Here is a 17,266-nt window from a genome sequence, read left to right as displayed (position 1 = left end):
CTGGTCTTCTGGGTAAAGTCCTGCGTTTTGTGACCCATCCACCACCATAACCTGCTACCTTAACGGATTGCTTCTATCTTTACTCATATGAGTGCACTGGTCACACGATTGCAGCCTTCCAAAATACTTTGGTCATACACGTAATACTGGCTCATGATCATATGGGATATGTACAAATTTGTACAAACATTGCATGAAAACAGCCTGTGTGAATAATAATACTAATAATCTAATGACACAATATATAATAGTAACACTCATTACATTAACTTGTTTTTAATACATACTTTTATTGAAGCAACTTTTTTAGTGTAGGACTTTCACTTGTAACAGAGTATTTTTACAGTATGGTATTAGTACTGTTGCTGAAGTAAAGAATCTGCGGACTTCCTCCGCTGCTGAAAGTGACAAAGACTCTGGATACTATTTCATCTTTTAGCTTCGTGAGGATGCATGTAGAGTGAGTTGATTATCAGATACAGAGACACAGCAAGAGGCGTGGACCTTCCATCTGTTGCTGAATTTCACAGAACTCTTTCACTTTAACTGGAAAAGACAATCAAGTGTTCCTCTCATATGAGATACAATACATTACTGTACATTCTGTCAACTGATGCATGTGTGGAAACAATGAACTCCGTGAGGGTAGCACAGCTTCTTGCATTTATATTTGTTCTTCTGGGAGCACGAAAAGCTGGAGCAGGCTTTTTTTTCCTTCTTGATTTAATTTAGGTATATACGTCCACATTAAATACTGACTATGTTGCCTGACTTCAAAGCACCTTAAAGGGGCAGTGCACTGACTTTACCCATCAAGATACATTTATTCACCATGGTTAGTACTACTCAGCTTGTAAATACAGCTGTATAATGTATAATGATTCTGTGGCTCAAGTCTGAGAAAATAGCACCTGATAATGTCACAGTGATGTCATCTGTGTGAGGTGTGGCCTCAGGACTTGTTAAAGATAATTGTATGGATTGAACCTGATACAATACAAATAAAAACAAACAAAAAACTACTGAGGTAGTGATCCAAGTTATTTATTCCAGTGCATAAAGGCGCAGGTGTTTCCAGCAACCTCTCTATCAGCTCTGCTAAATTTCTGCTAAATTTATGCTCTTACGTCTATTTTGCAGGCCTTGGTGGTGCTTTTTGTGGTTGGCTTTGGACAATAATGGTGTGTGGCTGTGGGTCACTCATAGGGTTGATGAAATCAAATCACCACTCTGTAAACTCTCCTTCTGCCGACTTCTAGTTAGCTAACTGCTGGCTAGCTAGCTAGGTCGATGTTTTTAAATGTAAACGTCAGTAAGAATTGATGAAAGATGGAGAAGAAAGGACACCAGCTGAAATAGCAGCCTGCTAGCCATTGTACAGGTGGTGGAAATAAACTGGACAACCTTTGTGCTGCATCTTTTACCAGTGGGATATCAGGAACTGTAATATCCCTTCATTCGTTGAAACTTGGCTAATTACAAAACAGTATGATTTAACCAGGTGAGTCACTTCCTATATGCCAATCTGACAAAGCAGAGGACTGGTGGGAATGAGAGGTACTGTCCCACTCCTGCTGTGGATCACTGCTATACACTGTTCAGAGTTGTGTTCGGGCCATACATCCATCTTGTTGAGGTTGGGACATCTGGACAGTTAAGTCATTCCACAACCAGAAATTAACATTACCAGAACCATCTGGAAACACTGACAATTATGGAGCAGCAGCCAACACTGTACAAATACGCAAAACAAAAAACAAAAACAAAACTGAATTACGGTGAACAGGTTAAAGGAACTCATGGGATCACAATTCACTGGAGTTGTACCTTGTATAATTGTATAAGTATATGTGACAAATGATTGATTGATGGTAAAATGAACAGCAATATGCATTTCCATAGTACTGGTAGTCAGCGTTAACCAGCAACTGATGAAAGACTCATACGCTGGAAGTCTTTTTCTGCAGAAATACATCTAAAGATCACTGTAAACCTACACAGAGAAGGGATTTATGGGTACCTGTGGGTCACAGAGACTCTCAGAGGAAAATTTAATCTCAGTGGAGTACTGCCACAAGCAACTGTCTAGCAAAGCAGAGGAAACTAAATTTGTTTTCAAGACACTTAATATGGTCACCTATCTTTTCTGTGTCCTGTTCATTTACTTTGATAAATCCAAATTATTTCAGGTTTTGAACAGATGGACTATATTTCTGTACACTGTCACCAGGATGAAACTGATTTCTTCAATATTTTCTGCATACCACCACTATAACCGTTGAAATGCAGTAGCGTAGGTATGTCCTATTCTGCTATGGACAGTTCACGCAGGTTTATTCCTAATCAGAAGATTTAGTTATTGTTGACAGTTGTCAGTCATGCTGCATAAAGGGGCAGCACTAGAACTGGCATTTATTTTTACACACAACTATCACTCACCACAAGGGCCAGGCCCTCTTCAGGTGCGGTGGAGACTTCACTGGCACTGCTAAGCACTTGCACTCAGTTAATTGCTGTCCACTTCTGTTTCAACAGGGATGCTTGAAATGTTCTCCTCCTGACCCGCACTTCCCCTCCTAATAGTTTCCCACTCAGAGCCACGATGGCAGTGTTTTTAAACCATTAATTTTACCTCTGCTTACTATTGTTCCATCGCAGTTTAACACATAACTAGTCATGGACGTACCAGCAGGCCGGTATCAAAACAAAAATATTACTGGAAAGATGAAACTTACTTTAAATTACATTTCAGGGATCTCATAGTTTAAATATTTCATTCAAAATGTTGAATGTTGAAAAGGTGAAATAAAAGGATTATATATATATCCAAATTTATTTGATTTGAAAAAAACTGTAAGATTTATCTGCTAAAATGAGCTTTCGTACCACCGATGGTACACACACCATGGTTTGAGAACCAGTGCTTTAGTGGATTCTTCAAGAGACAAATTTGTAGTACAAACAATGGATCACAGATCAGTTTTATAAAATTACCCTCCCCCTAAAATATAACAAATATTTTCTCTACATCTATAAGAGTCACATCTATAATGAAGTATTATTGGATTTGTGTAAAAGTAACTAATGATTACCACACTTGTGAGTCCTTCAGCAGCTCCTCTTGTAAACTCTGCTCTTGTGTTGCACATCATGTCAGGAGATGGGGGGTCCTTGACGTCAGAACTGACCAGCAAATTTACTTTTGGAAAGGTCACCAGCAGAGCCTGAAGCTTCAGCTCTGACTCATTCGTACAGTAGATGGGAGTTGGTGTTATTTACACTAGGGACACTGGGTACATGTCCCCACCACCTTTAGAAGTGTGCAGCCGTCTCGTCAGTGATTTCTCATAACACTTGATTTAGAGTGTGTCTCTGAAAAGACCTCTGCTTGGAGGACAATGCAGCCCTGAGACTTCACTCTACTCCTCTATCCCAACAAGAATCAGGACACCCTACCTCTATACATGATCACACATAGAAGGGGTAAGGGCTAAATATGGGCAAGGGGTGGGTAGAGATTGGACCAAAGTGACATGGATGGGACTACATTAGGGTGAGCCTGGGGCTGGGCAATATATTGACATTATATTGATATTGTGGCAGATTAGCTATGGTCTCAGATTTTGGATATCATAACATTGTAAGTGTTGTCTTGTCTGGTTTCAAAGGCTGCATTACAGTAAAATGATGTGTTTATTTGAACTCACCAAACTGTTGTAGCTGTTGTATTATTTGTATTACCCACTTAGTCCTCATATCCACATTACTCATGATTATTTAAAAAAAAAAGTCTCATAATGTAAATATTTTGTGAAAGCACCAGTAGTCAACCCTGCAATATCAGTGCAGTATTGATTGAGGTATTTGGTCAAAATCATTGTGTTATAATTGATTTTCTCCATGTTGCCCAGCCCGCAGTGAGCCTGGTCAAACCCCATTCAAGGATTAAAAGACTTTTGTTTTGCTGGTAGCAATCACTTCCCAGTGTTAGGGCCAGTACTCCCTTTATTCACATTAGATTTTTAAATTTCTAGAGTAATGCGAAGATACTGCTGATTGTTACACAATAAAAAAATGCTTTAAAAAAGCGTCTTTGTGTCAGATACCCAGTTGTCCCTCAGGATGGACATTTATTCATTGGTTACCTCTTTAATGTTAGGAGATCTCTTTTGTGCTAACATGAAAAGAAGTTCGGAGCAAAAAGTACAGCACGCACGAGTTTTGTGGATTAAAAAACAACACTGGACTTCTTGTCGGCAGGAGGGTCAGTAAGTACTGTCTGTATTTTCATTCTAAAGTGGCCATTTCCTTTAATGAAAGTGGCTAGCTTGATTAGGCGGCTCCGTGTCCGTTAAGCACTGGTTGGGTAGGAGTTGTATTGTTCTTTTGGAGCACTCTTTAATTTTAGTAGGTTTGTATTGTTTTAAAAAGGTAAGACCATTTTGCATCTGCCATTAGCCCATTTTTGCCTCTTTATTGTTGTGGTTACTGCAGACTGACCCAAATGCAGACACAGACTCAGAAGTAGATGAATATAAAAGCAGTTCATTGTAAAGAATTGAAGGTGGGATGAGTGAGGTGGCAGCTTGCCAAGGCAGAGGGCAGAGAGTGATGAGCAATGGCTGACGAGACTGGCGAGGCGGTGGGTGAGGGGGGAATGGTGGCTGGTGGATTGCTTGTTGAGAGCAGGCAGGCAGGTTGAATGTGTTCCAGGGTAGCTGACTAAACGATACAGTGATGAGAGGATAAAGGACCACGATAGATGTACTGCAGTGTGATGAGCTTGATGGAAGACAGGTTTGAGTACTCAGTAGGTACGAGGAGCCAGGAGAGAGAGAGTGAAGGAGTGCCACACCCACGCCACACAGACACAGAGGGACAGACAGGAACACATAGGAGACACTGGGGAGGGGGAAAACACAGAAAAATATGAAGACAAAACTAAAGTCAGGGCTAGGACTGTGACACTTATAAGTTGCAAGAGTTTCTCCTGTGATTCAGTGAGTTCTTATTTCCAGTGTTCTTCCTTTGATGAATTTTATGATTTTCTTGGAGACTGAAATGTCCAAATTATGGAAAATCCAGGATAATGATATGTAGCATAGTGGTGCTGGGTCATGGCCACAGAACACTGTGGTCCAGTTAAAATAAACCAACACTGACAGCTAATGGGAAGCCAGATGCAAAGTTTTCCAACCTGATAAAATATAGGACATATCTTATCCAGTGAGTATGACATGGAGGTGTCACTGATTTCCATGTGGTAAATATTAGATGTCAAGCCAGTAGGGTTGTTAAGGCTATAATATCCTCTCTGGGCTTGTGGAGTAAAGGAAATGATGTAGGAATCAATATCTTGATCCAGTATTTGAATATCAACGGGCAAAGCCAAAATGTGTCGATAAGATTTGCTGGAGACTGTCAACATCTATCACAGGCTGGAGAAAATATTCTCATAGAGTTTTGCCGAGAGAGCCTTAGTTTACAGATTACAGGAACATACCCACAAAATGATCACTTGTATATAAATAACTCACTGCATGTTACCTTGAATTTGTGAAGAAAATGTTGTTTTTCTTGTTTGCCTCAACAGTGACCGAAGAACCTAAAAATGGCAAAAATGCTTATGTATTAATGTAAAGGGGGACCACTTTTAACAACAGCAAAACTACATCAAAACATCCATCTACTAAATCTCACACACTTCCTGAAGTATACTCAGCCCTCATTTATCCAGTGGTATGCTCAGTACTTCCCAAACACATGCATTTTCACTTGAACCTTAGTATTTAAAATACACAGCATGGCAAAGCATGGATACTTGAATTGAATTGCATTCCATTACATGTGTTTGGGAAGTACTGAGCATACTAGACTAGATAAATGAGACTGGGAATTTATTACAGGAGTTGTGGGTCAGTTTGTAAACTGATGTTTTGATGTAGTTTTACTGTTGTTAAATGTTGCATCCCATTACTTAAATTCATCAAGAATGTTATACAAACAAAAATTTTGTGGGTGAAGTATTCCTTTAATGAGTCTAATATCTGACACCAAAGCAAAGCACTCTGGAAAGTTATCATGGCAGCAAATATTATATTCTTATTGATCGTCATTCATTTTACAAGGAATGTTCCCGCATGGACATGAAGACTGCAGTTGACATTGACATCAAGTTGCGTTGCAGCAAACTTTGAGCCAAGTTCAACTCTTTTCCTTTTTTTCTTTCAGTGTTGGTTCCCCTGCTACATTCCCGACCCTCTAATGAATGAGACAAATATGCCCTAAGTCATTTTAATGAGACCACGCTGTCGGCACAGCACGGACTCAGACACAGTAAAAAATAAAAGTTGAACCTGGCTTAACTTTCACTGCAACACAATGCAATGCTGTATAGGCTGCATAACAGCCTGTACAGAAAAAGGATGCATTTGTTAAAGAGGGAGAAAACATACCACTACTAGAATGCACTGCACCAGACCAACAAACATTCCTACCTGTGGCGGATGTAAAGAAAACATGCCCATCTGAAACTATGGCGGCCGGCTGGCAAGAAACAACCTCATATTACAGTTAAACAGTGACCTAAAACACGTTTCTCAAAACATTTACGGTGAGAAATAGACAACTCAGCCGCCCTGCTCGCCGCCTAGTTTTACTATTTGACCTCTGTTTTCACTGTGGCACCCACTTCCTGTTCACAAACCTGTTATAAATAAACAAGATAGTAAAATATGTCTTTTAAAGGGAAATTTCGGTTTATTTCAACCCGTCTCCTATCGTCCTAAATTTGTTTCAAGTGACTAGTGACATAAGTGACATATGACTGTGTGTGTGTGTGTTTATATGTGGGGCTGGGAGGGGCGGGTTTTCAATATGTATGTAGTATTTTTGTTTGTTTTTTATTCTGTGAAGCACTTTGTGCTGCATTTTCAAGTGCAAAGTTAGTCCACTAAACAAGCTTTTTTTCCACAAAGACTGCCTCATATCGTCAGGATAAATGTCAGAGAACATATAAAAAATGACATGTAAACGTGTTGTCTTACCTTACTGGTGTGCTGCCATGTTTGTTTACCATTTAGCTCTGCTTTCCAAAGCGCAAACGAAATATATCTCGCCAGCTCTAGATAAAGCCCAGCTGGACATCATGGATACTTACTCCAGGTGGAGGTGTCTCATCCTCGGTTACATCCAGACCTTGAAAATAAGGCTACAACCGGTCCCATTCCTTGCAACAGAGGCATTCCTCTTCTGTGGGCACTGGAGCACAGCATTCACAGGTGCACCACCAATCTCCAGAGCTACGCAGCCTTGCGGCAGCCATTCCTCCTCTCTTGTCCTCTACCTGTTGTGCCTCTCTCTCTCTCCTCCTCCGTTCTTCAATTTCACGAAGCTCTTCGTCAGTGTATTCTGGCTCAAATAAATACGGCCGGCCATCAAACTCTGCAAAATCAAATTCTGGCAAAAAGTCAGCCATTATTCTATAAATCTTTCATAAAATAAATGAATGAACCATTCAGACTACTGTCCGGTACTGCCTTGCAGCTGTTGCTGTTTGTTCTCGCAATATTTCGGCCACGCTTTGGAAAGCAGAGCTAGATGGTAAACAAACATGGCAGCACACCGGTAAGGTAAGACAACACGTTGACATGTAATTTTCTATATGTTCTCTGACATTTATCCTAAAGATATGAGGCGGTCTTTGTGGAAAAAAAGCTTGTTTAGTGGACTAACTTTGCACTTGAAGTATGCCCGTTCACTTACGTTTTTAAAGGTCTGGCGCTACTATGCGCCCCGGCTGTATCTAGGCTAACAGCTAACATGCTAACTATTATTTCTATGTCACTAGTCACTTGAAACAAATTTAGAACGATAGGAGACAGGTTGAAATAAACCGAAATTTCCCTTTAAAGATTGTATTCGAGAAATAGGCAATACAGCAACATTGACTTGATATATATTTGATCAGCACAGCCTAGTTTTACCTTTTAATCAGATTTGGATTTTAATTAGAGTTTGGGGATGGGGGTTGGCGGCATGTGTCTGTGGTGGCGGCATGGGTGGTGGGCAATACATACAGAAGCACAGCCTACAGTTCAAGCAACAGCCCAAAGCCAGCAAAACTCAAGCCATTGCTTAAATGAAAGGAAGTGTACCACAGTTCATTTACACATAGCCTACAGCACTACCCACATTATTTTGATACAGAACTGGTTGATATCGGCAAAGTATCCCTTTAATACTGGAGTACTAAAGGGATAATTCCCTTCTATCACATGGTATGAAGGGGAGTGAAAGAAGAAAGAGAGCAGTGAAAACAGACTTCAACGAAGACTGAATGTAAGACAGCAAAAGGTTATAAAACACTGAAAAACTTTCTGAAAATTCCTTTGCAGCATCATCAAGTTTCTTGTTTGCAAACATCTATTTTTGCTAGTGTGCGTACAACAAATTCCTTCACAGGAGGATAATATGAAAGTGCTTTGTTTAGCAATAGCACAGCGAGAATAGTTGCATTTGGATTCTGAGGTTTCCTATATAGCATTGTCTTGTTGCCATTTGTGGACTCCAAACACCACTCTTTTGGCTACACCATTGCGACACAAGGCATTTTTGGATAACCCTTCTGTGAAGGAATTTGGTATACACACTCTATTTTAGCAAAAATAGTTCAGATCCAAGACTTGATAATGCTGCACAGAAAAGGTTTTCCAACAATTTCTTGCCTTTTTTGCTGTCTTTCGTTCAGGCTCAGTCAAAGTCTGTTTGCACTTATATGCTTTTATTTTTCAGCCACTCAGGTCTTCTTAATGCCATTCAAAAGACATTTTTTAAGACCACAAAGAGCCGAAGTGCTATATACAATTTATATTGTTTTGGGGGTACATAGTTCCTTTAGTACTGGTCTAACTGGGTCTCAGGCCCATATTCTGCACCCTGATCTGTGTGGTGGATGTCAGGCTAGTCTTGCTCTTGCAGAGTGAAGCAGCTGGAGGCCTCTTAAGCTGTTTGACAAGATCCTGCTGTTGAGTGTGTGTAGGACACCTAGTTAAGGAGCTGCCTTTGCACCCTTGGGTGGTTCTGGTCCCATATATGGCTCTTTTATCTTTTCTGTTGTATCTCTACAGTTCCTTTACAGTGGTTGTTAAACTGTCTGGTGATTTTATTTTCTGCGCATGCACTTTATTTTTCCATAACCCACCTTTTCTGTCTGCTTTCTCAAACTCCAATATGATGCTTAACATATCCTGCTGCTATCTTTTTCAGAGAAATTCAATTTGTTTCCGCTATTCATGTGTCACACCCACCCACCCACCCACACACACACACACACACACACACACACAGTCCTTATTTAACACCTGCTGTCAGTTAACCTGCCACAGGCCACAGAAGCTGCTGTTGGGGATAAAATGTGTCAGACCTGGTGTCAAAAAATGAAAGTAGCATTGTGTGTGTGTTTCCATTAACATTAGGATTTGAACGGCCAAGTCAGTGCAGCCATGTTTTCCCATAATGACTCCCAACTGTTGCAGAGACAGAGTGGAAATGTTAAAATTGTCAGGTCAACACAACTTGGGATGTAAACCGTCTGCCAGCTCATCTTTGATCGTAAAGGGTCCTAGTGATATTTAAATCCCATGTGCAGACTACAACTGACTGAATGTGAATGTATACTTGCAGGTATTATCTGTGTATCAAAGCCTAATATATCTTCTTCCTCTGTGCCACAGAGCTCTATTGAAAAACACATCAATGAGCCACACTATTACACTGGGTGACATTTTCCTCTGTTTTATTTTGACTAAATCCCACATACACTCTCCTCCCTCACCAAATACTCACTAGAGCATCTAATGTGGATTAATCCATCGCTGAAAATAGGCCCCAACAAATTAACTGTTTCCTCCTGGTCATTTGAGAAGTGATCAGCTGATTTAGGAAATTCTTGTAAACATGAAAATATATATTCGTGTTTTTTAAAAATTTACAGTCAATTTTCAGTCACCTCTGGTCAGGCGTTGTTTGGGGCAGACAGACCCTTTGTTCCAAATGGCATACTTTTTCTTTGTTAATATCAGCAGAATGGGAGTAGGTTCACATGGTGTACGCATACAAATGTGACATATTACTTCGTCATAACATTGCGACTCAAACTTTGACCTCTTTGTCATGGATCTGTCACAGTTTGAGCATGAAATTCTAAATAAGAAATATGAAAATGAATTAAAAGTGTATGTGATTTGAATCTTAACATTATCATTTAACATTACCTTTGAGATACAGCAAAACACCATTCACCAAGCTCATCAGAGATGGAGGTCGACAAAGGACTCTGATGTTGGTACTTAGCAATGCGCAGTGTGTAGTTTTTAACTTTAAAGTAATACCTGCATGCATAGTTATGTCCTTTTGTTATATTTCAATGATTATTTTGTTCAGTTAAACAATTCCTATTCTTATTATTACTGTTCGACTGGTCATCAGTCACTTGAGTGTGCTGTCGTCTGTCATTGTGGATTCTGACAGCTTTCAACGAGCTGTCAACAAGCTGTCATCTGTCTGCTCAGTCCATGTGATGAATCTTCTGTTGTTGTGCAGAGGATTGTGGGTCAGAATAATCAGAAAAGCATGCTGGGTTGCATACTGCAAAATGTGATGCTGTAGAACATACTAGTATTTTTGGCACACTGCATTTGACATACCATTTGATGAAGCTCATGTGATAAGATAGAAAGCTCCAAATGCTAAATTGACCTTGTGGTGACACTATTTTGTTAAACCTGTCTGTCTTTGTCCTTCCAGACTCTATGACGGTGCGGAGAGGAAAGAAGCTCAGCATCTCCATCCAGGAACACATGGCCATTGACGTTTGCCCTGGCCCTATCAGACCCATCCGACAGATCTCCGCCTACTTCCCCCGCCTGTCCCCCACCTCCCCTGGCCCCGTGTCCCCAAATCCCGCCTACTCCCCCTTGGCCCTCAGCCCTGGCTCTGTGGCCTCAGGGATGGGCGGGTCTCACCTCCTGTCTCCTCTGCTGGCCCACGGCCGGCCCGGCGGTGGTGGGTCTTTGTCTCTGACTAGCAGCGTGGACACATCGGTGGAGATCAACAGCTCCGACAGTGACGACTGCAGTGAGCTTCGCTGTTGCCATGTGTCTGTCTGTGTGTTACTGTGCATCTCTATACACCTGTAGTGGCTTTCTGCATGTCACATCATGATTTTTCATACTATAGTTCAGGCGGAGTTGGCTTATGGGAAGTTGTCTTGTCAATAGCAAAGTTTTGCCTCCAAATGCGTCTTCAATTTTAAACAAATTTCCAGGAAATTGGCAGAAGAAAAAACAAATGTATGCATGTGTCCATTGATAACGGAGTATTTGGAGTTGGTTTGTTGAGATAAAATGCAGGTGGTGTTAATTTCTCCTGTCAGGTGCCATTAAACCACTGCAGAATAAGAAGACGTAATTAAAATGGTGGGAGAATATGTGGAAAACATAATAGAAATATATGACATAACTGTTTGTTTCATGTGTTAATGTGAGGAATGTTACAGTCTCCACATTGCTCCACACAGATCTCATGTTTTCAGCTCTTCACTAACATTTAAGTCATATTTACCTAGTATTTTTCTGTTGCACTTTCTTGCATTTTGTTGATATTGATATACTAACTTTCCAACCTGAAGCAAGCCTGAAAGACCTTTTTGAAATATTTAGTTTTTCTTTCTTTCTTTTTTTTTCTCAGTATTTCCACTTGGGGTTTTTTTATGCCCAAACTGAAAATGTGTGTATGCTGAACTTCCTCAAAAACTCTAAGAAAAAAATAAAACTTTATGTAGCTCAAGGGAACTTGCAGATGCAGGAGCAGTTAAAAAGCAAAAAAGAGAACAAATATACAAGTGCATATAAAAAATAAAACAATAAAGATTATTCTGAATGTGCAAAAAACAGATACAAACAGTGCCAGAATGTAAACAGATGAATGATAGGTGTGATAAATATAACTTGTCAACACTGAGGTGCAAGTTAGTCAACAGCAAAGATCATGAATAAATGATCAGATGCAAAGTGAACTTTCCTAACTTAGAGTTAGATTGTTAGAGAAGATTTTGCAGTTGGCGTTCATTCGCCAGTGAACACAGTGTTTCAGATGTTAGCTAGAAATGCATGGCAAGGGGTCCAAAAGCAGAATTCACATATCCAGGTCCTTGAGATGAGTCATTTCCTTTTGGGCCCACAAATTAAATGTAAAATTTTGTAATTTTGTTATAAATACTTCTACTATAAAGCATTTCATGGTAGCTTGTCAGAGATATCTTAAGTGGATGGTGTTCTGCTCAGGGACTATAGGACTGAGGGGATGCAATGATGCTGCTGTGTGATCAATAAAACAAACAAACACAAGAGTCCAATTTATCTGACCAGCCACAAGCAAATGACCAGTTTACCCCAGAGTTGAGATTAGATACAACTAATGAATAATTCATGTTTCTACGACAAAATAACATTAATAATACAACACAAGCAAACCTTGAGAAGCTCATGTGTGTGTTTTCGTGAGAATACCTCCATCTCTGGTGGATTACAGACATTTGAAGAGTCTGATGAGGCAGCAGGCTGCAGACAAAAGCTCCGACTGCAGCTAAAACATGATCTATGCCTCTGAGACGCCTCAAATGTGTTGGAATTGGCTTTCGGGTTAACAGCATCATCCTGCTGAATGAATGAATGATGAGTTTCTTGAGAGGTGAAGGAGAGCAGGGAGGAGATCGTTGCTTCAGCTTTAAAAAAAGAATAAATTGTGATGAATGACTGGGGCTGAATGCAGGTCCCAGAGCTGCTGACATGTTTTCAAGCTCCTCTGTGATTCAGATCCACTCTAAAGTAAGACTAATTAGGGGTTTTATTTACTCATTAACATGTATTTATTATCAGATTTATTTTCCAGTCACTGACTGATGATTTTGCTTGTTGTATAATAATTAGATTGTGTCAGTTTGACAGTCTGTCTCATGTCTTTGACACCACTGAGTACAGACGTGAAAAAGACCCCCCACAACTCCACAACTCTGTGGTCCTTTTGTATCTTTGCTAGGGGTTTTGTGTCTCTTTGTGGTCAACCATTTGTTGTTTTGTTGCATTATTTTCTGCTTCTCTGTAGTCATTTTGCATCTCTTTGGGTTGTTTTGCAACTTTTTGAATTCATTTTGCATTACTTTGTGTCTCTTTGTTGTCATTTTCTATCTCTTAGTAGTAATCCTGCACCCCTTTGTAGTCCTTTTGTGTTGTTTCGCGATCACTGGTTGATTTTGTTTTTTAATAATGAAAATTTGACAGTCAAGTAACTAGGACGCTTCAACCTATCATAAAAGAGACTATCAATAACATTTTTTTTTGTTACAGTAAGTCCTTTGTGTAGAAATGATCCCAACAGAGACTTCCTCCACAGGCTCAGATTTCATCAGTGCACAGCAATATCACTGTGCGGTGACGTCTTTAAGATGGTGAAGTACTGCGTTTGTTTGTGCAGTATACAGCAGCCGGTCGTGTCTGCCCCGGGCTGCTGGAAGTCAGTGTAGGTGGGTGGAATTAGAACCATAAGAATTCAGATTTTAAAAAAAATGAACATGTAAATGGAAAGTGCACTGACTGCTTTTTTAATTTCCATTTTGTGTTGAGGACTGCAGTGGAGTCAGCAGAGAGGAGAAACAGTGTTCATCCTACTGTAGCTCTGAGATTTGTATCTGTTCTCTGTGCTTGTTAGATCAGAACAGCCCAGTCGCCAGAAGAAAATGTTGTGGTACATTTCTTCAAACCACAGATATGTTACATTTTACACTTATCATATCAATGTTTCTAAAGTGACATAGTTTTGATTACACGTGTATGAGCTGTCATTGGGAGGTGGAGGGGATGGCTGATGGCCTGACACCTATACGAAACAGCTGGGAAGGTGAGGACCCCTGTTGGTTGTTTTTTACTGACTCATCCCTGCGTTTCCAGCAGCTTGTGCCACCAACAATAGATGTTTTTAGCAAGCCATCAGTGCATTTCGATTGTGCCACCAAGATGGAAAATTGTTTGTTTTCAGTGGTAATTAGCCCCTTTTCCACCAGAATTTCTAAGAACTTTTATTTCTAGGAATGTATCTACCTGGGTAAAAGAATTCCTGGTAATCCATGTGGTTTAGCGTTTCCACCTCACCTCAAAGTTCCGAAAAATTGATTCAAATCAGGCTGATGACATAGATGATTCGGTGTGTGCCCTGTATTTGGCTCTGCCAGCTTATTGGCTGGTAACATAGTGCTGGTAGAGTGAGGAGGGGGTGTTTGTCTCAGCCAGCAGCTAAGTTTAAAAGTATTTTAAGCTAAGTGTCAAACTAAGTTAGTCTACATACAGACAGCTGTCCTTTTAGTTTATTAGTAACAATTCGCTATCAGCTGAACTAGCTGTCCTTGTGTAAAACATAACGTTAGTGTCGGTAGATGAGAGACTGTGGATGGAGCATTTTAAAATATCGCTGTCTACATGTTTACATGTTTATATGTAAAGTTTACATGTTATATGATAAAGTATTGCCGTCTTACTCGCTATGGTTTAATTGCACTTACAATAACGAGTGTAGCTGATGTCAACTCAGGTAATTTTTGAGTTATTTTCACTTTGTTTCCACCACGGTTGCTCAGCTGTTCACTGATTACCGTATCGCGCGTGTGTGTGTGTGTGTGTGTGTGTGTGTGGAGGAGAGGCTGCAGGATGATAATGAATTAAACCAAAATGTGTAAAAGTACAGATAAAGGAGCCGATACCGTTGGCGCTTATCAGTACTATGGTCTTTGATAATTTAGTTTAGTTTCGGTACCCATTCTTAATCAAAACAAAAAAGAAGTGAAGCTTGTAGAAATTAAATAAAGTTTGCCGCCACACTGGCATGGAAGTGCGGAATGCTGCAAGTGTGTGTTCCACCAATCAGCGTTTTTCAGCACACAGCCCCGCCCCTCATAATTCCGGGGAATGTGAAAAGTCCTACCCCCCTACTATGTACTTTTCTCAGGGAAAGTTTGGGGTTGTTTTCTATTAAGTTGTTTTTTGCACCTGAACATAACATTTTAACCACAGCATTATTAAAATGTGAAGAAACATAAAGTTTTAATGTACCTGCTATAAAATAGTGTACAAATGTTACATATCCATGGTCTGCAGAAACATACAATGCCAACATTTATTCTGGCGAATGGTGTGATTCGAATCATTTTATTGAGGATATCTAAAATTAATTGTCATTGGCAAAGAGTTTTGCTCAGTACCACACTTTCACAGACATCTAAGTACAAGCAATAGTGTTATCACACTCAACCTGATTAGATTCCCCATCCATTCCAATGGACATACATTTTCTAGGATGAGTAGATCAATGATTACTGTTTTCTGACTCCACCCAAATGCACAGACTTATTTGATGGCATGTCTATGAGCAAATCGCAAGGTACCACATCATCTAAAGTGGACTGCAGAAGAGCCACGCTTCCTTTTTTAACAAGCATGGTCAACTGTGTGGCAAGGAGGGAGCGCAAGGCTTAATTCAGTTTATTAATCATATTGTAAAAGTGCATTATTTGTGTTTAAACAGTTGTAAAAGTAAACATGAGATGTTACATTACTTATACATGTCAAAAAATCATATAAAAGATTTGTAGCTTTATTCAGTTTTTTTTTAGGAATATCCATCTGTTAGAATGGATGGTGAGTCTGAATGTCACAGGAGAAATTTATAGGGTTAAATTGGACAACACAGTTGAAATTCTTAAATACTGTTCTAATTTGATTTTCTAATGATACCATTAGCTTATAGTGCATTCTATTTATTATGTACACATAATATTTATCTTAGGAGGTTTTAAACATACTGCTTGCATGAGATAATTCAGAAATTATGGATATTTTGAGTAATGATGACAAAAACAATACAAATGAGAACAGCCTGATTAAAATGCTATCAATGCAATGTATATAGGGCTTCTGGCCACAGCTAATTTGCAGTCCCTGTCCCTGGTTAGGCCTTTGGGAGGTAAAACAGCATGATAAAACACTACTACAAGCTTAGAGATCCACAATAAAACAAATATAGACTAAAAACCACAACAAACAGTGTCTGAAACAACAAAACAAAACAATTGTAAACGACAACGATGATTCTTAGGGTCCTACTTTATCTTTAATTCAGCCAACAAATGCACACTGAAATTTGGAAAATAGTCTAAACAGTGGCATTGTTAGCAGATTCTGTTGTGTTGGTTGCTATGGAAACTGAGTCTTCAGCTCACTGGATGAAAAGTGATCTGACTGGCTTTAAAGGGGCAAAAAGCAAAACCGTTTCACTGCTAGGTTCGCTGTTGTGCACTGCTTGTAGACCAAAACAAAGTGTATCATGAGCCACACCTCCCTCTACCTCTGCTTTCCAAATTGTAGCCCCTTTAGCTCTCACAGTGCTCTCCACCTTGGAAATGCAAGGCCAGTGTTAATCTGGGTTCTGTCCCTTTCTTTATCCGACAACTTCTTCGCCAACGTTTTGTTCCGCTCTCTGCCATTTCACTTCGAAAATACGCGCTGCCATTGCTCACTGGCTGTAGCCTTTTATAGGGAGGGGGGGCCAAGGGCTCCGAGATGAGGGAGGAGGCGGCGATTCACATGAACATACATGAACGTGCAGCCGGACCGGCTTGTAAACAAGGGGCTGGAGATCAACACAGAGAGAGGGTGTGTGACGTCATGCTATACTCCAGATGAAATTACACGTCTAGTTCTTCACATAGCAATTTTTTAATTCCTTCAATCTAGAAATTATGAATTTCTGCTTATAGCCCCTTTAACATTTTGTGCTGTTTTTTCTTTTTAAAAATAAGTAAAACAACGCAAGCTAAAATGTAATGGGCTAGTAGTAGAATTATAAAGTAATTTAAAATGCACATACAAGGGAGGAATTCACTTAAAATAAGTACATTGTACTTACTGACTTCCATGTCTGCATAACTGAAACCCTAATCATTGTTCTAGGTTTCAAGTCTTTTTCCCACTCAGATTCACTGATGCAGGACTAAAGCTGCCGCTGCTGATATGCTGCTGCTGATTCACGACCACAGTTTCAGAATTAGGATGCAAATGATCAGAAGTATCTCTTGGACAACAGTTGTGATACTGATATCCATTTCATTTCATTCAGCTATGGAGGAGTAATAAAGGAAAGTTGTGTCAGCTTTCCAGAA

The 17,266-nt window shown here is 39.8% G+C and overlaps 1 protein-coding gene across 1 annotated transcript in view; it reads left to right on the top strand.

Moving 5' to 3' along the window:
* doc2a (double C2-like domains, alpha) overlaps positions 1 to 17,266 on the top strand; it is a 116,777-nt gene that overhangs the window by 16,852 nt on the left and 82,659 nt on the right. Inside the window, exon 2 of the mRNA XM_049561568.1 lies at positions 10,807 to 11,136. Within this exon, the coding sequence (XP_049417525.1) occupies positions 10,807 to 11,136 (330 nt within the window). The remainder of the gene's footprint in view (positions 1 to 10,806; positions 11,137 to 17,266) is intronic.

Source organism: Epinephelus fuscoguttatus, linkage group LG19 (genome assembly GCF_011397635.1).
Source record: "Epinephelus fuscoguttatus linkage group LG19, E.fuscoguttatus.final_Chr_v1".
Classification (NCBI taxonomy): Eukaryota; Metazoa; Chordata; class Actinopteri; order Perciformes; family Serranidae; genus Epinephelus; species Epinephelus fuscoguttatus.
The sequence above is the reverse complement of the archived record's forward strand: the minus strand, read 5'-3'. Positions and strand labels throughout refer to the sequence as shown.